Genomic DNA, 21873 nt, shown 5'->3' with positions numbered 1-21873 from the left:
GAGAGAATGCTGATGGAGCCAGAACCACAGAGAGCTGAGTCCCAGCCCACAGGGGCTGCACAGAAGGGCAGGCTCTGAGGTGTGTGCTAGATCTGGGTGGTTTGGTCTTGTTTTGAATTTAATTAATTTTGGATTTTTTATTTAATTACTGTACATCTGTTATACATCATTTTATACATGGACTGCAACTGTAGAAAGAATGAACAAATTAAGGTGCTTAAGTCAGTAATTATTTCAAGCACAGTACTGCTGAACAATGTATTTTTCCAAAGAAGTCAAGGTACAAATGGAAGAAGGTTAAAGCTTTGCAGCTCAGATCAGTCTGATTGAAAATGAGCTGTAAGAGCACAAAATACATGTTTTATGTAATTAGCATGAACTTCATGTCACTGTTCAGTTTTGTTCTAACAGAACATGCAAGCCTTGCTCAAGGAGGAAGATTAGCAGCATTTGCTGAAGAGTTCAAGGTCACTAATTCTCTGAGTGTTAAATAGAGAAACTGTATGTTTCTGCTTCCTGATGTGTGTTAAATATTTGGAGAATGAGTTAACCAGATTCATTTTTTCTCGCTAGAACCTACTATTTTAAATTCAGTGTCACTGAAATACATATGCTGTGTGAGAACCAAATGTAGACTGTGTGTTGGCTTATCTGTAGACGTAAGTAGAGGTTGACATAAAAAATCCTCAATAGTTACTGCATGTGAGAGATTACATTATCCACGTTTGCAGCAGTGTTCAGATGGATATATCACACAGCAATATTCAGAATTAATGTAGAGTATCCACTTTTTAGTGTGCCATGCTCTGCCATCTCAGAGAGCTGTTTCTGTAGCATTTTTTGTGAATAACTTTTTTATGTCCTGTAATATGAAATTCTGTTCTTGCTGAGGAAATCTCTGCTTATTATTGTTGTAAATACATCCATAATAAAATTTTGAAAAAAAAAAATTACCATAAACAGGATCAATCTTATTTCAAAACCTTGGTCATGAATCCTCCTAACACATTTTAAGATCATTAGGTTTTGAGCTTTCATCTTATGACAAATGCCTGAACTTAGCTGAATTTCATATACCTGATATTCAGTTAAAAAAACAAAGATGAATTCTTTACAAAAATAACTGGATAAGCTAAGGTGAAAGGGAGCAAAAATTTTTAAACCCCTTAAAGTTTCAGCTCCTGAGCTGTCTGTCAGGTTCCTGACAGGATGATTTGAGACATACACATCTGAAACTCCTCTCTGGCCAACACAGTGGTCCTGTCTGGATGACAAGGCTGCTGAACCTTTCCATTGGAAGGGGCTTGTAAGCATCCATGTGGAGAGAGAGCATGGTGGAGCTGGCCTTTTGGTTTACAGAGACATGACTTTTATGCTTTTTTAGTTTCCAGTTTTTCATAGACTTGTCTGTAGGAATTATTTTAAATCTTGAGTGTTCAAAGCTACATTTGCTGTAATTGCCAGAAGTTACCATCTCCAAATGATTGAAATGTTGCCATTAAAATGGAAGTACTGATGTGTCTAACTATATTGGAAAGTGACTGTTTATGCACAGATTACTCTTATAGTCATACATCAGAAATCCTATAATTGAAAAGTAGTTAATATAGAATGATTAACAGTAAGAAATAATTAATAATTCCTGTCTGTGTTATCCAAACAAACTTTCCAGAGGTTTTATTGGGGGCGTTTATTAATCTAAACATGGACTGTATATCATTAAGGTATTTTCTTGCATGATTGATCGATTGAATTAGTTGTTCATTGGGAGAGGCATGAAGTACCTAAGTATAATGGGAGGCAGGGAAAAAGGGAAGAGAAATTGACTTTCTTCAGGAGATATATTAGCAAAACAAATGAACAATTTTTGCCAAGCAAAATCAGAATTCATTTTTGCATGCTGGAGACAATGCATTATGTAGAGCATCATGTAGAGCTGAAGGTCAAGGCCAATCTGCTTGCTTCCTATTTTTTAGTGATCCATTATTTACTCTTGCTTAGTCAGAGTCACTGGTGCTTCCAAAGAGGAAAATAAAAAGAGAAAAAACGAAATGGCAGCAAGAGGAGGCTCTGCAAGGTACCTTAGTTGTCACTGTCATGTGCACACACCACCACAATCAAACTCAAGCAACCTGAATCCACCAATCAGTCCCTCTAGTAGCAGTGAAACAATTAAAACAGATATATATGTCTTTGCTATAAGCTGTAGATGGAATAGGAAGAGAGTTGTCACCCAAACAGGCTGGAGTTTCTTTGCCTGCTGAGTTTTCAGAAGCAGAATACCACTTGATGAGTGTTTTTCCACTTGTCATTTATTTCTGCCTTTTCCAAACTGAGGACAGTTCTGTATAAGACAAAAAATTATGTATTTGTGTTATTGTAGATTCTGGGAGCGCAACCCATGGAGCTTTCTCTCTAAAGCAATTCATTCCATATGGGTGGGTTGCTATAATTATATCTATGCAGATGCTGAATCCACTTACAATATGCAGAAACCACGGCTGTTGTTTTTGCAGAAAAATGCAGAAAAAGCTAGAGACAAAAGCCAGCTATTAATCTGGCCTATTAGGATGTGGACAGAATGACTGATACTGGTTTCTCCTCCCAGATTCTCCATTTGTCTCTGGGCTGTTTTTCTATACAGCTAGTGCACACAAAAGATACAAACACTGGTGTATTTCAGTTTCTTTCTCCACCAAAAAAAGTAATTTAAAATATTTTGAGGGTGTATTCTTTTTTTTTCCCAGAACAAAAATGGCTACTCCCCATAGACATGATCTGTCTGGGAATATCTGTGTGGCTAAACTATATCTCATCCACTGTGTGCTGTGTGGCAGGGCTGTAATACTGAATGATAAACCACAGTTGCACCTCCCTATAATGCCATGCTTATTTGTCTGGAAATACTTTCCATCATTCCCTCATTTCTGCCTCTCCCATTTGTAATTCTGAGATATCTGGTGGGATAGGATTCTGGTAAAGTATATTTAGCCACATGAGATGCTCCCATTCTCTTTTCATTATTATATGTCTTACTAACATATGAAATGTTTTTCTGGATATTTTCATCTATAATCTGGCACATCTTAAAATTCATTGAATTAGAAATTGTCTATATTAAGTTCTTGGGTATTTTAGATCTTCCCTGCAAATACAAGCTATATGATCTATATGCTCAAACTCATCTGTCGTGAAATACCGTGTAAATTCCTTCTTGCTGTGTCCATGATTTAGAAATTGCAATGCAGCTAGAAGTGTGAAATATTAAGAATATCCTTTTATGTACTTGGAATTGATGGCGACTTCAAAGTCAGTCCTCATTCATTGCCTGGTTTGTTTCACTTCAGAAATGACTTGAACTGTGAACAAAAAGGAGCTGACAGTATTTTCAGATGGGCGCTTTATAGTTGTGCACTTTGCAACTATATGATAGGACTATCTCTGTTGCCTTGAATGCAAAATTAGCTTGTTGATATGTACTGCTACAGACAGAGGAACAGATGTAGTAATTCTACTTTATTTACATGAAATCTCTAAAAAGGCATTTTCTGGCAGCATGCTAGGAATAAATACAGTATCACATATAGAAACGGCGCCATGCTATGTTAGCTGTTCAGGTGTCAGCTGTGCCATTTGGATGTGGGCGAGAGCAGGGAGTCAGATCCTCCCACAAGGGCTGGGAGCTCTCTCATGTTCAGCAGCCCAGCAGCAAAACCTGCCCCTCTGCCCAGAGTCCCTGCTGAGTGCTGTGCAGGGAGCACCCACTGGAAACACCCCTGTGGGAGTCCTGATTTTTTATTTCTACTTGTTTTTCAAAACAGGAAACTCCTCATACTTTGTTTCCTGGTTTGCTTTTGGGATTTACGTTTTTTGGTTTGGATTTTGTTTGTTTCTCCCTGTCCCCCTGACCATTTACTTTCTGTGAGCTCATGTTTTTAGGCTTGTTTTTCATAACCAAGACCTTGAAGAGTTTAACTGAGATTAGAAAATTGTGGGGGAGGAAGGGACTATCAAGGTAAGGAGGAATTGCAAACCAGAGAAAAGTTCAACACTTATAATCTGACTAAAGAAGTGAGACTTTAGTAAAAGCCTGAGTGTTTTGAGCTGGGAATATGAGCACTGGTGAGAGATGCTGAGCTCGCAGCTGCAGCAAGGAAAAGCTTTCCTGGGGGTCTCTGCCTTTTTCCCCTTCTTCTCTCCTCCTTTGCCATTGTGCAAAGGCTGAGGAAGGAGGTATTACTCCAGTGATAGTCCTTGCTCTCCCTCACTACTTCACTTAACTGTCAGGTTTAAGCCAGGCTGTTGCCTTTATTGAATTGTCCCTTTTTTCTCTCACAGACAATTCAAACTTTCCACTGTGGGGCTGGGGTTGTTTATTCAGCTTATGAGCAACCAGACACATTAAAGATGAAATGCCTTGACTCTGAACTGCAGGCAGAAGGGGTGGGAGGAGATGCAGCTAATTTGACTTGGAGGATGATTGATGTGTAGATGTCAATTTCTATTAATATGCTTTTGAAATCACTGACGCAAGCATGTTTTTCCCCCACTCAACATAAAATATAAATAGAAAGACAACAAAACAACCCTATCCCTTTAATTCATGATACTCAGAAGCAGTTAAGCAAACTCTGTCATTTGAAAGTGTCCTCCACAGGCTGACGAAAAGCAGCTTATGGTGGTGTTCTTACCACTTTAAGAATAGCAAGATGCTGTAACAAAGCTATCCACTTACTGTTAAAATGTATAAAGCACAAAAAGCAAGTGTCACCTACAGATAGGCTTAGATAAATTGCTTAAAAATGTACAGCTCCCTCATTAGACAACCATTCATTGCATGAAAAGAACTAAATGCATTTGTCGAGGTGTAGCTATAAAAGCCATGTTCAAAATGAAACAGAGTTGAGAGCCTGAACGCACAGCACTGTTATTCAGAAGTAGCTTTTGAGCAGAGAGTTTCAACGGGAAGGTGCCGTTTGCTTGGACACAAATCAGCAAACGTTTAGCTGAAGCGTGAATAATTCAAGCGTGCACGAAGAGCTTTCTGAAGAGAAAAAAAAAATCCGCAAGAATAATAAAAAAGAAATCTTCAAACATTTGCATCAGCCTTAGAGGACAATACAAGCAGCAGGATTTGAAACAGATTTACAGATGCACTCTCTTTAGGCAGGGAGAATGCTCATTAAATGCAAGATGCTTCTGTGGCTCGTGGGCTTGCACGGAGGTAGAGGTTTGCAAGACTGACGTATCAGATAAAGTCAGAGTGGTTACCACACCGACGGTGTAGCAGCTGCATAATAAATGATGGAGAGAATCATGTTAGGCATGCCCACCTAACCTAACTTGAATCATGCGAAAGGGGAGCTGCTGGAATTCAAATAGACTTTCTGGTTCCCAGCAGTCGGCAGTAATAGAATGCTTTCAGGAAGATGACAGATGCAGGGGAAAGATGCTGTTTTGCACTATCTTGATTTGTTACGGCAGCCAACTTATTGGCATGATGGAGTGACAAGAAAAGCAGCTGGCATGGAAGGTAGGATTATCAAAGCTATTGCATCATTATGAATGTAATTAGAAACTGACCATGACAAAGCATATGCTAGAATGAGCTGTCGCTGATGGCAGAGGATTTGTTGTTGAGATCTTGAAACTCTGAAAACAAAATTCCTCGTGCAAAATGGATTTTGCAGTTTCATTTATGTTCGTGTTACTCTTTCTTTCCTGCTCGCCTCCAAGCTCGGGGAATTGCTTGCTTGAAAGAGAGTGTTCTGTTAGGATGAGACTGAAGAATAAAGTATTTGCTAAGTCTCTCTCCCTCTGAAGCTTCAGGTAGATAGAAACAAACAAATGTTAAACAAGATTGGGAAAAGCTTCCTCTGATTCACTAGCAAGCTCTGATTGATATATTGGCATATTGAAAAATTCTAAGGAAATTAAGATGCATGTACTGAATGCTCTGGTATAATGAAAAGATATTATTGCATGTCTCTGCTTTTTACAGTTAGTTTTTACGACAGGTTTTATTCCCCATCAGTTTTTAGCTCTTGACATTTATCCGGTTGTTCAGCATTATATAAAGAAAAGACATTAATATCTCCTACAGGGTTTCTCAACCACTCCAGCATCTGTTTCAGCTATTGAACTGTATTCACGTTTTGCCAACTTGATGCCTACCCAGCTGGTCTATCATTTCTCGCTTGATTACTGTTCTTAATTTCTCTGTATCAACTTGTTTCAGACAGAATTTTGAAAGCTGTTAATGAGAAATGACAGTAGCTGCTTAACTGTTGAGAACTTGAGTATTCTCTTATTTTTTAAATATTAGAGAGCATTTCTGTGTGCATTTTATTTATGTTCTGTGTTGCACTGTGAGGTTTTCATATAACTGAATTTTGCTGTGAGTACTTCAGATGGGTCACAAACATAACTTTTCACTGAGTATTTCTCAAACTGAGTTTGAGAAAATTTACAGGTGTTTCCTTTGGTGTAGGTATTGTCTTAATACCTGATCCTTCCTCTGGTCCACCTCTCCCCACACAACAGATATATTCTCCCTCTCTGCCACGGTGGTGAACTGTCATTAAGTGTATATTGTACATATAGAAATATATTTTATCACCACTAGGGTGAAATGTCTAAGCAGCTCTGAACAGGTGATAGGAACAGGTTTAAAGCAAACCTCAGCTCTATCAGAGTGGCTTGCCCTCGATCAAAGAAGTAAAAGTAGTGCTTTGTAAATGTGAAACATTCTTCTTGCTATTCAAAGGTTCAACAACCACTCAAACACTGCTTGATAGCTCACAGGCTATGATTATGTTAAATTACTTGGATTATTTTACTTTACAAAACACTTTCTTCTAAGTAAACTTCATTCTTTATTAGATATATAGTTTTTTCACAGGTGATAATCAAGAAATCTCTTGTCAAACTGCATATTCACTTTATTGACTTTATCTTAGTTGGCTGTACCCTGTGTTGTCTGGTCAACAGGGATCAGGCTATTAAAGACTGAATGTTGCTGAGTAAATATGTAACAGTTTTAGAAAGATAGACGTTTCTAGATACACAGCAGTGAACCAGCCTTTGCAAAGTTTGAATGTAAAGATCAGTAAAACTAATAGCTAGTGTTATTTAGTTTGAGCATTTCCCTGTTTTGATCATCTACAAGAGGCATTTTAAATGATTTTGTAACTGCTGGGAGGGGAGATGTGCTCATTAACAGAGAGATCACTGTGGGGTATGAATAGCCAGAAACAGTTCTGTAGTTTTGATGACAATAAAATAAAATGGTATTCTATTCCATAGAAGTTAAATTCAATTTAACAATAATTTGTCATTGTTGATCACAGTGAAACCATAGACAAAGTGATTCCTATAAACAGCTTAAGTCCCATTCTCCTTTTCAGGGTAGCAGTAAAACTGTTTTATATTGCATATATTATATTTATACTCCTGAACCTGCTTAGTCTCTTCATGTCTCCAGAGTGCTGGCTGGCAATCACCACACAGTAACTACTTAAAATGGCTTTTCCCTGTGACACCAGTAATTGCAGCTTCATGCTGTCTGTGGCCATCACCCAGCTGACAAGTGATTTTATAGTTTGTTTCTGTTTTCTCTCTAGTATTTGGTTTTAGCTTTCTCTTTCACTGATGAATTAATTGGACACTAGGTGGAGCCAGCTATTGATTATAAATAGATCTACAGTAAAACAGGCCTGTCTAATGAGCAAGCCCTGGTATATAATGCTTATTATTAAAAATAACAATTTAAAATGTTAAGAATTGAGTTGAAACTTAGTCATGAAAGTGTACAGAAAGTGAGAGTGGAGGAAACCATATATTAATTTTACATTCCTTTTGTTGTGTTAGAAGCTTATAAGCAAATATGAAAAAAATAATAAGGAAAGAGCATCTACATTCAATAAAGAGGGCTAGGAAGAAAATGAGTGGAAATAGGAAGAGAGAAGCAGCACTAAGAACCAGCAGATGTTTCTACTATAGATGCATGCAGATATCCAGTTGTGTATCTGTACATCCTTTGCCTGATGCACACAGATTTTCTCTCATCCTTACATTTAAATCTTCCTTCCGTTCTGTCTTCCTGAAGTAATTTATAGAGCTGACATCTCTCACTTTATATTTAGATGTGGGATGCATGTTTTCAAATCTCTTCTTGGGAGGGTGTTGTAGAAGGTGTGCAAGGGCACAGAGAGTTGTCACTCATGTGTTGGCCAACAAAATTAAGAAAACTGTGAAAGGTTATTTATTGACTGAGGTGGAATCTGGTTGTATGTGCTCCTTCACATAATTCTGGTTATTAATCCTAGTCAACGATAAGGAATCTGTAGTCCTAGATAGTGTGACAACACAAGAAAAATACAGTTACTTCCACACAGATTTACAGATATGTACCTCAGGTGTGGTACATATATTAATTCTGCAAAGAGAAGATAAGAATCACGGTGTATGTTGATACTTGCTTACATGAACTGAAGAGGGAAAAACAGAAAATAAGAAGAGTGAGATGACAGGTAAAAACAGAGATTAAGGATATGGGCTGGGGAAGTCTGGCAGAACAATGGCAAAACCTCAGTTAGGTGAAGTACTTGCAAGTTCAGTCAATGCCTTGTTCCTACAGGAGCAAAAGGGAATTAGGATAGGGAGAGGCTCAAGTTAGTGGGGAAAACTTGTGGAGGAGGGAAATGACAGCCTCCTAACACTCCAGGAGTAGCAAAGTTTAGAAGACTGGAGGTTGACCTTTTCGGGTGTTATTCATAGAAACTTATAATTTTAGTAGGGACACGAGGGTTAGAATGGTCCTGTTAATAGAAAATCAAATTGTGCATGGACCTAGTGATTTTTGGAGGAGCCTTGCAAGAAGCAGTGCTGCATTGTCAACCCCAAGAGACCTTTTTGTTTATGAGCTGTGCAGTTTGTGCTCAACAGCAGAAGCATGGAAGGAGATCAGCTATGGTGGAGACAAAGTTTATTAGTTTTGCAAATCATTCAATATTCTATTGAGGCTAGGTCATGATTTTATTTAAAAAAAAATATTTTTATAGGTAAAATTTATTTTTAATAGATAATCTTAGCCAGAAACATGACTTTTTAAAATGTGTTCTGGTGTCAGTAAATCCACATCTGCTTCTGTACATTTTCTGTCCACCAGCACCCCAGGACTTTGAATGAACTTATCCTGACTCTTCCTGAATTTTCTTCCTGACAAGAGGAAGATGTGTGTACTGTGGCAGCTCTTGGCTTTCTGCTGCTGCTCACCTGCTGCTTCACTCAGTTTGTGGTTCCTCCTGAAGAAGGTTGAAATTTTAATTGAGAAGTACTCACAGTGTGGGGAAATGTCTGACCATCTTGGGCAAGGGTCATGACAAGCTGAGCCAGAAGAAAAGAGATGTACTCCTTCTTTCTATCAGTCAAATCTGTCCTTTTAATAATCCACTAGAATGAGGAAGAGGGCAGGAGGAGGGGAAATAGCACACAAGGAGAGGAATGAAAGGGCTTTGGGTTTTCCATGAGACAGTCATTTGATGAATGAATGGTAATTACCTTGCAAGAAAAGCATAAGAAAAGGCACATATGGAAGTCAAATTGTCCAAGGGGTATTACTGAGCATCTGGTTATGTACTGCCAGATAACATTATACAAAGACATATCTTAGCAAAATGCATTAATAAAGTCCTTCAAAACCCAGAGTTCACATTTTGTAGGTTTTTTATTTGGTTATTCACACTGTGTAACAGAATTAAAATTACTAACAATTTAGGGAGGGACATATTTGATAATAAATGCTAAAGGGTATCCTTTCTTTCTACCCCTTGCAAAGGATTGGGGTGGGGGGGGAGTTTGAATTGGTGAGTTGGTTAGTTGTTTTTTTTTGGAGTTTTTTTTGTTTGTTTGTTTGTTTGTGTTTTTTCCACAGAATATTAAAGCACATATCCCTGAAATCATAAATTTTAACCTCTCCCTCTACTCTGCCCTTGGGAGATACCACCTGAAGTATTGGGTCCATGAGTGGGTCCCCCAACACAAAAAAAGACATGAACTTGCTGGAGTGGGTCCAGAGGGGGGCTGTGAAGATGATCAGAGGGTTGGAGCACCTTTCCTACAAGGACAGGCTGAGAGAGTTGGGGTTGTTCAGCCTGGAGAAAAGAAAGCTCTGGGAGGCCACATAGAAGCCTTCCAGGACATAAAGGACACTTACAAGAAAGCTGAGGAGGGACATTTTACAAGGCTACATGATAGGAGAAGGGGGATAAGATGAAGGAAAAAAAGTTCAGATTAAAAAAGCAAATGAGAGGGATTAAACAATTTTCCAGAAAGGTGGTGCCCATCCTTGGAAACAGTGGAGTTGGATGCTCTGAGCAACTCAATCTAGTTGAGATTGGTATAGATGACCTTTAAAAAGTCCCTTACAGTTCAAACTATTCTGTTATTTCTTAAACTACAAGGTACCAGTGGTGTTGGATCTTTCCTGCTCTGTCCCACTAGTTCCAACATGTCCATGAGATTCACTGCAGAACTGAGGATACAAACACAAGACTTGTTCCTTCCAGAAATGTCCTGAACATGATAGACCAAGTGATGTATTAATGAACCAGGGAAAGCTGAAATGTAAAAGAAGAGAAATCATGGATTTACCAGCAATGAAAAAAGGGAAGTAATGATAGTTTCACTTGCATCTTTCTAAATTTTTCTTTATGGTCTGAGCATCTGTGCATCAGAATCAGAGTGCAAGATGCACCTGTTTATAAAAATCAGGAACTTCTGGCTGCACTGCATTTTCTTTGGCTTTTGTTATCTTTAGAATAGATCATAGTCCTAAACAAGGAAAATCCAAAAAATAAATCAAGATCAGTCACACAGTTTGGTTTTTTTTGTTAGTATCCTCAAGCTACCCAGCTTTAGTGTTTTACATTACTAAGCTGTTCTTTACAAGGTGTTTCCTTCATTTACATTTCCCTAAAGATCCTGCACAACCAGTTCTCTGCCTTGATTGATGATACACAAGCACAAGATACTGAAGTGGTTGGGGACATATGGTTGGTTTTGACCAATGCTTACAAGACTTCTTTTTTTCTTTCTTTTTTTCCTTCCCCTCCATTCCCTCCTGCCCAATATCTGCCATAACTGGGGAAAGCCAAAAATCAGAAAAAGTTGATGCAAAATTTGAACAAGGATTGAGCTACTTGGAACTTGTGCTTTCTTAATCTACATCTAGTCTAACTTTCACCTCTTTTTGTGTCCTGATGATTAGAAATAAAGAGCATGAGGAATTTTTTCATGGCATTAAATATTTTTAGCATTCACTTTTCTTCACTTATATTGATCTATTTCCCTGACACTTAAAAGCCACACTAAATAAAACCACCACATGCTGCTTTCTGGAGACTTTCTTTGTATGATTAGCCTGTTATTTTTTACAGCCATTATGGAGGTCACACTTGCTTTTGCAAAAAATAAAGCACAGGTACTGGGAAGAAATTAATAATTTTATATTTTTTGTAATAAAATTAATTTAAATTATGTTCATATTTAATTTCTTATTGCTACAAAATATAATCTGCAATGGAAATTCCTCTGTAATGGTCCCAAAATTGTATTTAACTAATATCCCTTGGAATAAAGACCATTTTTTCAAAGGGCAAGCTGAAGTTTAATCAATTTAAATTAAGGGCTTTGTTAAAAAAAACAATCAAAGAAAAAACCCTGAAAAAAACCAATCTAACTAAAAAGAAAAAAGATTAAAAAAAAAAAAAAACCAGAAAAAAAAAAAACCAACCAAAAACAAAACCCAAGACTTTTAAATTTGCAGTCCCAGGCTGGTTTTCATTGACTGTTGGTAAAGACTGCAAACAGTGAAATACACAACCTGCTTTCTTCAGTAATGATTGCAGGCCCTGAATTGTGGCAGAATCAGGTTTGATAACAAGGTAGAAAAGCAAAGGTATTAAAAAACTTCATGTCTATGGTAAATTTTATATATATATAGTTTTCTGAGTCATAATGGAAACAATTTTTTAAACTGGATGCTTTGGTGAGATAGTTTTGTGCCATTGAAATATTCAGTGACTGAAGATGGAAGTTAAGGTTATCAAGAACTTTTAGATGTTTATAGTTCAATGTCTGTGATAACTCTCAAACTAATAGTAAAATTACTGAAAATTAATGAATTCTCATTTCCCAGTGGCCTTGTTTTAGACTACTGAAAGGAAAAAGGGATTTTTATTTTATGAATGAATTTGGTGCTCAGCAAAACATTTCAAAAACAGCAAAATAAATTTCCAGCCCAATGTGATTAAATTTTTGTATGCATGTGTCTCTTCAGATATTTCTGCAGAAGCCAAGAACAAAAAGCACGTCACAGATATTGATAAATCCCTAATTATATTTATTCCCAGGCTGTGTTATTTTTCAAAACTTCAGAAATAATGAGGATTAGGTAAGTGATCAGTTGTGATGCTACCTGAATAAAGAACAAACAAATTCTAAGGCAGTGAGGGTTTTGAGACCTTCAGGCTACTAATTTAAGCATGTAATGACGAAGCAAAAATTGAATTTTTTTTACATACTCTGGCTTCTTATGCCAGGTAAAAGTAGCACCATCAAATGCCCTCAGAATGTGAAAAATCAAATATGGTTTTCTTCCTTCAGCGAACATATTCTTTATTTCCTGATGAGTTCTCTTAGCAAGGTAAAAAATCTTTAAGCATTAATACCTGATTGTCTGTCATAATACCTAACCCCACACTTTTCTTACAGGCACTGCTTATTGAACTGTGTGGGCCTAAATGTGACTTTGAACCATCAGCCTTAGACAAGTGTTAGTGCAGATGATAGAGCCCCCTAACAGTAGGGAAGCTGTATGCTGCTGAAGGGAACCAATTAGGGTTATTCCTCTGGCAACAAGCAAATGAATTTTTCCTTAATGAGTCCTTAGTGAAAATGGTATTTACTATGATATTCTGCATGACCTGGCTGACCCATCAAATAAGAAGCAGCCCAAGCAGCTCTGTTGCAGCACACAATTTTGCAAATCTGCCTAAGCCTAAAGAGAAGAACACTTATTAATTTATTATTATTTAATGTGGATGCTTTATTATCTATTTTGTGACATCAGTCTATTTGGCACGAGAGAAATTGTAGAGAAAAGTGACTTTGCTCCAGGGAACAATGTGTAATTAATGTGAAGGGTCTGCTTTGAGTCCTGAAAACCAGGCACAGAATGATGACTGCAAACCTTGACCAGCTGTGAAGCTGTAAATACCCCAAGCAGAAAGGGGATTGCATTTTATGACATTCTTGGTGCTCACTCAGTTTAAGGATTTTACACTGAATGAAAATTGTGTTGTGCAGAGATGAGCCACCCATTGATGATTCTGAGATGCCATGGAAACAGAGGTGCCCTTATTGCAGCTTGTGTGTGAGCCAGAGATAGGTATGTCACTGGGAATCCTCCACAGCCTGTGTTTCAATAGAAACACTGAAACTGAGAGAGGGAGATGAAACATCAGCATTGAAAGACAGAAAAAATGAGCTAGTCAATTAGATGCAGTGCTGTCAATTTAGATGCTGTCAATTCTGCTGTTGCTTCATGTGACTTGTTGGTGTCTGCCAGGCCAGGAGATAAGTTTTTACCTGAGTGAACAACCATCTCAAAACAGCATTATTATAATTCAGGAGAGAAAACACAAGGTGTTTGGGTTCTGTTGCAGCATAGTTTTCTGGTTTAACACCTTGCCCCAGAAGTTGTAGAAAAATGAGAAAGCACAAGAAACTACTGAGAGGTGTGTCAGTGCTGAAATTGTCAGTTTTATTTTGTTCTCTGGGATCTTGTTAGGTCTCAGCTCCCTCCAGTTAGCTTAAAGGGAAAATAAACTCTTACTGATAGTGCTGGACAGAGCTGCATTGGCAAGACTGGAAAAGCTAGATTTTGTGCCCCCAGCACAGATATGGAAGCATTGGCTTCACCCACATCAGCACTGCCCTGGATGGAGGTGTGGGAGAGAAGAGTGCACAGAGGTTTTGGTGCTGATGCCCCTTTCCTGGGGACTGTATTTGGTTGAGGTGGCAAGGCTGATGGCCCCAGAAGGGGCTGCAGAGGTGGCCTCTAGGAGAAAAGGCCAGGGGCTGCCCTCTGCCTGACAGAGCTGCTTCCAGCCAGCTCCAGGGCATCCACAGGGCACAGCTGAGCCCAAGCCAAGCTGCTGGTGCCTCAGGAAAACCTGTTCAAGGAAGGGGAAAGAAGGGGAAAGCACAGCCCTACCCCAATTGAGGGGAAAACAGTGTGAAACAGCAGGGGGAAGACCAAGGTCAGAGCAGGATAGGAGGAGGTGCTCCCAGTGCTGGAGAAGAGATTCCCCCATAGCTCTTGGAGACTGTGCTGGAGCAAAAATCCAGCAGGCAGTCCCTGGAGGACAGTATGCCAGAGCAGGTGGCTCTGCCCTGGAGGAAGCTGCAGCCATAGAAAGCCTACAGAGGAGTGAAGGGCTGCAGCCTGTGGGAGGATCCAGACTGGCTCAGGGGAAAAATGTGAAGAGGATGGAGCAGAAGAGAGGAGCTGTGAGAGACTGAGCACAGTCTCTATTGCCCATCACCCTTTGTCCTGCAGAGTCAGAGTGGTGTGGAAGGAGTTGGGAATTAAGAGCCTGGAGTTGGGAAAAGAAGGGACATGAGGGGCAGGTATTATTTCAAAATTTTGTCTTTGCTTTTTGCCATCCCGTTCTAAGTTCATTTGCAATAATTTACATTATTTTTCCCCAAGATGAGTCTTGTTTTACCCATGACATAGCTGATAAGTTACTCTCTGTGTGTTGACACAAGATTTTGCATTCTGTTTTTCACACCTGTCCTGTTGAGCCTGGCTGGGTGTCTGGCTCCTGACAGAGGTCAACCCACCACAGGCTAAACAGAATTATTCCACCTGAGCATTCCAATTTTTTTGTTTTTGACAGGACATAATGACTCAAGGATGGTCTTTTTAGGGACAGCGGGTATTAGAATGTGTGGGTGTGGACCACAGCTGATGCTTGGTAAAACAGAAAGTTTGTAAAATTAAACCTCTCTCCATTTGAAGCAGAGTCACTGCTCTGGTATTTGCCCCAAACTTGCCCTGAAAAGACAATGAAAATACATTGTGCAAAGAGCATTATTATTTTAAAACTGCTGTGTACACCTGAGCTAAGATTAGGGGCATGAGGAATTGTTTTTCAGCAACATCAAGAGTGTCTTGCATTGCTAATGTTTTTGTCTGCTAGAGAGGGATTTCATGTGTCAAAGATTTTCCTTGGCTGTACTCATAAGATATAATCAAATCTTGAGTTTAACCAATTATTAGGATGCTTCCTCACTTTTAAGTACTTAAAACTGAAAGAGATATGGTGCTGTGGCTGTGACAGGCTATTAATTAAAAAGGTAAAAAAAAGAGAAATAAAGCTTTATTTAAAAAGATATGCCATAAAAATAATCACAGAAGTGTTTTTGTCCTTAAAAAAAAGTGCTACTAGAACAGGACTCTGTGGCATTTCACAACACACTGGTTGTACAGATAATATCTCTTGTTCCTAGCAGAGTTTGGGGGAGAAAATGCTATTACAGCATTTGAATTGTTTCATCGTTCTGAGATAATCAGTGAAGGAAAACCACACTGTGTCTTCAAGTTGAGAAGGAGTCAAGAAATGTCTTATGGGGCTGCTGCCAGATGGGGGAAAAGCAGGATGTCCTTGGCAGGATGTTGGAAGCTGTAACAGGTTATATTCTGGAGAGTGGGCTCCTTTTCTGCCATTGCTAACATGGTTGAAATTTGAACCAATGCAGCTGTTCAGTAAAAGTGCTGTCTGTAAAAGGAATGTTGTACCCTTGCAGAATGAAGGGGGTGGGATGGAATCTGTCCAGAGGTGTTCAGGAGCCACTTTAGACCATCCAGCAAAAACCTTTTTCTGATGATATCTGAAGACAAACTTGCTTAAACATAAAAACAAAACAACCAACCAACCAACCAAAAAAAAGTATGTGAGGGACATTGCCTTGGGACCATCTTACTTTATTCATTACTAATTTCAACTCTGTGACTTAGATTTAAAGAGCTTTGTTTGTTGACCCTCTGAGCTTCAGACACTGACAAACTGATAGCATCAGTCTTGTTTCTTCATGGAAAACTTTGGCAGTTCCTCTTCCAATATTTTACTAAAAATAGGAAAAGCCTTATTTTAATTATTGAGTTTGTAGGCCTCTGGAGGCCTAACAACACAAAGTACATGTAGATGGCTTGGAAATGTAAGGAGCTACAATTCCTTTGTTTGGGCCAAGGCAGTTTTTTAAATTTATTTTTGTTTATCTGTTGAGTTTTGTATTGTACAGCAGCTTAGTAGTGGCTTTGGCCCACTTGTTAAAATTCGTAAGGTGAATGTTATTTCTGGCTTCTTTATGGGTAAGTTAGAGAACAGATTTAAACATCAAGGTGAATGTTAGGGTTCAGGGAGACACCCATGGAAATCTGGCTTTTCTTGGATATCTCTCCTACCTCCAGTGAAATGAACTTGGGGAGGAGGTAGCAAACTGATTAGAAAGGGTCAGGTTCCCATCTTCATCTGTTCCTCCTGGAGCTCACTCAAAGCATGAAGCTTATGGAAGCCTGGCAGCACTTTCTCTCCTTGTAACCAAAGAAATGAAATTACCCCAACCCTTTACTGGAATGCAGTGTTAATCTTCATTGCAGATGCATTTTTAGGTTAGATCTGTGATGTTTCTTTCTTCATTCTGGCATGTTGCTTTGCACCTGTAAGTAATTTGTCTTGGTGGTAGTGCTTGCAGGTAGTTTGGAATTGTCCAATTCCTTATAGTAAGTAATGAGCTTCATTGCTCAAGAACAATGTAAGAGATATATGATGAGTTATGACAGAACGTTAAATTGAGCAAGAGAAAGCTCATCTATCCATGAAGCAGGATTAATTTCACTAATTACATTATTGTAGTTTCCTAAATTTTGGCTTGTTTTTTCATGTTTTTGATACTGTATTGCCTACCAGGTTGCAATATTGAACATTTTGATTGCTAATATCAATACTACTACAACTATTTCAGAATAGAGTAGGGCTTTAAAGACCTTCTTCATTAAGCCACAATAGATATGAAGCAGTGATTTTTTTTTCCCTTCCTGGCAGAAGAAATAAGGGTGTGGTAGACACACCTAAAATTAAAGAACTATTTCTTTCTGTAACCATTGGTTGAAGAATGAGTCCCTTAAGAGTACAGAAGGAGGGAAAACTTATTTGGGTCTAAAGAACACACCAAAGAACACATTTTTGATTATATTTAGAAAATGTTTGTTTTTCTCCATGCATTTCAGGTGACTTGCAGCATGGTTCTCTCATGCTGAATGCATTCAGCTCAAAGGAAAAAAAAATATTATTTGAGCCCTCAAATATTTGCTTCCTTGTAACCTATCTACAGTCATTTAAGATCAAGCCTGAAGTTGAATATTAAAGTAAATGCTGTTAACCCTGGAAAGTAAACACCATGAGAGTGATTGAGCTTTTCTCCCTCAGGAGAGTGGATAGGCAGAGAGTGAAAAACCTTGAATAAAATAATTAGGAGAATTAATTGTTTCTCTTTTACCTACTCGAGTATTTTATTCTGTGTTTCTGAACACTGAATTTACATGTCCTCCAGGAGAAAATTCCTGGTAATTCAGGAGAAAAGCAGCATGATTTTGTGAGGGGAGTTGGACTGAGAAAGAATATTGACAGAACCCTGTTCCCAGGCAGGGAGATGCTGTTCCACAGTGCAGCACCTGCCTGGGAGTGCTGACAGTGTCCCAGCCCTGTGTGAAGCAGCCCTGCACCTCGTGCTTGGTGTCTGAGGGTTCATCACTGGGAATCTGTGCTCCCTGTTCAGATCTCTTTGGAAGCACAGGGAATATTGGGGTTTACAGAGGAGCAGCCCCCATCCCAAGTTAACCATGACCTAACTTCGTGTTAGAAATACAAGTTCACTTCCTACATCTTCTGTCTCTGAGATTTTTAGGCATTAGTGGTGGAATACCTCGACTTTTCTCTGTGAACTAATTTTATATTGATTATTACAGGTTAAGTATGTTTCTTCCTTACTTCTCCATACGGGAAACCTGAAAAGCAGTTCCTACAGAAAGGAGAACCATTCTTAACCTTATGAATGCTCTCTTTCAAGAGTTTGTTTAGCATACTATTTTAATGGTCTCATGTTCTTTATAAAATGTATAAATTAAATCAGTTTTATTTAGTTTTGTATAAATATCTTATATTTTCATTTTGCTAATCAATGCTTATCATTTTTTAAAGTGATGTGTTCTTGTCTTTCATGTTATTTTCTTTTCACCTCTTATTTTTACTTTTTAATACTTGCTACGTTTTCCATGCACTTTGACTCTTTTTTATTTGTTTTATATGCTGTATTTTATGAGGACTGTAGGTGATATTGAAGATTGAAGGTGCCAGTGGTTAATACTCATGTTAAATTTAATGCATATTGTCCTCCAGGGATGTAAAAGAAATTGTTTGGCTGTTGAAGCTCTCAGATAAAAGCTAAAGTGACATACCTATTTCATGCATCACATCAACCTGTTTTGCATGCCACTGTCATCCTAACAGAAGTTGTGCAGGATTAGATTCAAACCATGCAAAGCAAACAGGACAGGTATGTTGCTGCCACTTTGAACTGTGTGTACCACATTGACTCTTCTGTCAGATATGCTTAAACTGAAAAATAAGCAGTGCATGTGGTCTTGGTCACCTCCCAGCCACACTCAATAGCTGTGGTAGCATTTACTGCTCTGTAAAATTGACCAGTATCCACAGCCTACCCACTTTGTTATTAATATAATTGTGAAAATTAGTCATTCCTTAGCTCTTGGATTGAGTTCAGATTTGTGTAATTTCTGTTCCATACTGAATCACCTTCTCCTCCTCATCAGCTCTCAGTACAGTTGCTGACAGCCTGGCTACAATTATCCCTCTCCAGCAGACAGCTCTAACTGAACACAATCTTTGGCTCTTCACTAACACAGGGTGTTATTTTGAGCTGTCCTGCATGTTGTTACACATACAGGTAGTGATTTGATTCTGAACTGTCAAGTTACCAAGAGCAGTTTTTAAAAAGAAAAATAAGTTTTCTTTAGATTTAGGTTCCCTAAGACCTTCTTTTTTGGAGGTTTTTTTCCCACATCTTGTCTATTTCTGTGTAGCAATTTTTAGTACAGCTGGGGAATCTGTGGGTCATTGTGTCAAATTCTCTCAGCTTAATCTGCTGTTAGTTATGCTAATGAGGCTTGTGGCACTGGGCTTTTGCTTCACTTTGCCATATTGCCATTGCTGCAGCAGAAGCCAGAGGTGACTATCCACTTCAGCTGTGATGCTTTTAAAGAACATTTTGCTTTTCCTGTGATGTAGCCCCAGCACTCTGCAAGTCAGACTATCTCAATCTCCTCATAAGAGCATGGATTTACAGCCTTCCTACTGAATTTATTCTCCCTACTGTCGGTGAAGTCCTGTGAAGCTTGTCTAAACTTGCTAGAAGAGTAGAATTTTTTTGCAGAATCATGCTTTGGATTGAAATGGACCTTAAAGATCACCTAGTTCCAACTGCTCTGCTATGGACAAAGACATCTTCCACTATATCAGGTTGCTCAAAGCTCAGCACAAACCTTAACACTTCATGTTAAGACTTAAATGGAGATTTTGAAGTCTGGTGAAAATAAAAGAACACTGATATGTAAATACTTATGTATATACACCAGTATTCTCTCTTCTTAGGAGATAATTGTATTTCATATTATGTCAGAATCTTACCTCTGAAAGGTGATTTGTAATCATGCGTGTATTCTATCTGTTTCTATATGTTCTTGTTTCCCTCTAGAATATTGAGCTAAAGAGGGAGAGGAGCAAGATTTGGAAACTCTGCTGCTTGTGCCTACTCTGTATGCCTTTGCTGACCCTGTGAATACAAACTAGCCAGAGCCTTACTAATTTGTACAGCTTTTACTTAGGTTGCACTGACACCAAAAAAATATAGCTCATCTCTGCTAAGTTTACCTAAAGTCTATTCTTTTCACCTTCATTTTTCTAAAGTGGTGCAGTGAGATGCCAATTTCCTACAAGCTAAATGCAATCAAAACCTAGGGAGGTTTGCAATCTGGCTTTTGCTCTAACTTTTGCATCCTCTGAACTAAAGGATATACTCAACCCTCTAAACCACACCTTTCAATCTTTTGCTAGAGCTCCACACATTGCACTCTGGCTTTTGACAAGGAACTGTTCAAGGTTTTAATCTTGATTGGCCTTTTGACAAGTACACAGAAGCCTTCAGTGTCCCCAGGCAGAGTCGTGTTCTTTTCTTGTTTTCTCCCTGTGTCTCTCCAGTTTTTCTGAGCCTTGCATTTTGCGTGGTTGTTGCCATTGAAATCAGGGACAAAGGTGCTATTTGTATTCTCCTACTCAAAGCAGGAGGAGAGCAGATGCTTGTAGGAATGGTGCTAATAATCTGCAGTAGGAATGGCAGCCTAGCAGGAAAGATCCCTGGCTGACCATGTTTTCCACTGCTTTAGGGCACAACTACAGTGTGCAGTGAAGAGAGCCATGCCAGCTCCAAAGGAGCCAAATCTGGAACTGCAAACTGTTTAGCTGTGTTGCACAGGAGGATGGTGATGTTGCCAGGCCTGCAGACTCATGAAATGTGCTGCATCCTAAGGATTTGTCATATAATCAAAGGAAATGGGATGTTTGTGGGGAATCCCAAGGAAGTGCTCTGGAAAATTTCATCAAAGTGTGTGCACACCCCAGATTCACAAACAGACAGACAGATTCTGCCATCCAACTATGTTCATAGTACTCTTGAGCCATTTCCTGCCTGGAACACTCTAAATGTGGTAGCCTTGTAATGATTGCAATTTAGTTTGAGGCTAAAAAAATTAACTGGGAAGCTATCATCACATGTCTAGTAATAAATTTCCAATGCAATAGACTTCTTAATTTCTGCTGTTGCCTTAAAGTTAAAAGTAAATAAAAGCAACTCCCTTTATGCTCAGCTTCCCCTCAAATTGGCACCACTTGCAAGTGGAGAAACAGAACTGAATGTGTTTATGGCAGTCTGATAATTATGGAGCACAAGATTAACCTGGCCAGGAAAGATAAATATCTTGGTATTCACTGCAGTGATAAAATTATTATGGAATGCAGTCTGACAGAGTGGCAGATGAAATTTGATTTTTCTAGCTATACATAGCTCACAACGGGCCTCTGTAATATTTGTTGTGTCTAAATGTCCTGAGAACCTGATTTTGTCTTTGTAGCATGGGTAGTTATTCTTTCACAGTATTTTATGGGAAAAGCCAATATTTTTAATGCCAAAAATAGGTAAAAATCTTAAAAGATGGTAGGGAAGAAAAAAAATATTGATTGAACTGTTGAACATGTTTTTTGTCTTAAGTGTGAATTAGAATTACATGTGAAAAGAGCTAGATCTTTCATAAAGACCATATATTCCTGAACTGCCTTTCTGAATAATTGAGTTGTATTGGTATTGTATAACATTCTTGGTCTTAGGAAAAAAATAAGTATAGTCCTTCTAGGAGGGAAGATCAGATTTGTCTGAGCTGTGGTTGACTGTCAAAAAAAATAGGCTAAATACATGTAATTTGTGAAGGAAAACACTGTTATCTTCTCCCTATACTGTGGGTGCAAGTAAGATGATATGATGGTGGAGAAGTCAGAACAGTTATTGAATATTTTCTGGTCTGGGTTTTTTGTGTCACCAAAGTACTATTGAAAAATATCTGCTCTCTGTTAGTTCCCAGTGATGTCTTCTATATACGGAGAGTAGTTTCACAGT

At 38.5% G+C, this 21873-nt stretch overlaps 1 protein-coding gene across 9 annotated transcripts in view; it reads left to right on the top strand.

Annotated features, from left to right (window-relative positions):
- The window catches only part of DMD (dystrophin), a gene marked incomplete at its 3' end in the record, with an annotated part of 1131161 nt that overhangs the window by 102846 nt on the left and 1006442 nt on the right, over positions 1-21873 (top strand). For 6 of the 9 annotated variants that reach the window (XM_079310873.1, XM_079310886.1, XM_079310882.1 and 3 more), the window contains exon 1: positions 5422-5533. The exons of 2 other annotated variants lie outside the window; for them this stretch is intronic. In XM_079310873.1, coding sequence (XP_079166999.1) covers positions 5437-5533 — 97 coding nt within the window. In that variant the 5' untranslated portion in view covers positions 5422-5436. Of the gene's footprint in view, positions 1-5299; positions 5534-21873 lie in introns of those variants that run through there. One more of the 9 variants, XM_079310887.1, reaches the window with a different exon arrangement.

This window comes from Erithacus rubecula (assembly GCF_903797595.1).
Source record: "Erithacus rubecula genome assembly, chromosome: 1".
Taxonomy (NCBI): Eukaryota; Metazoa; Chordata; class Aves; order Passeriformes; family Muscicapidae; genus Erithacus; species Erithacus rubecula.
This window is presented reverse-complemented; position numbering and strand designations above follow the sequence as displayed.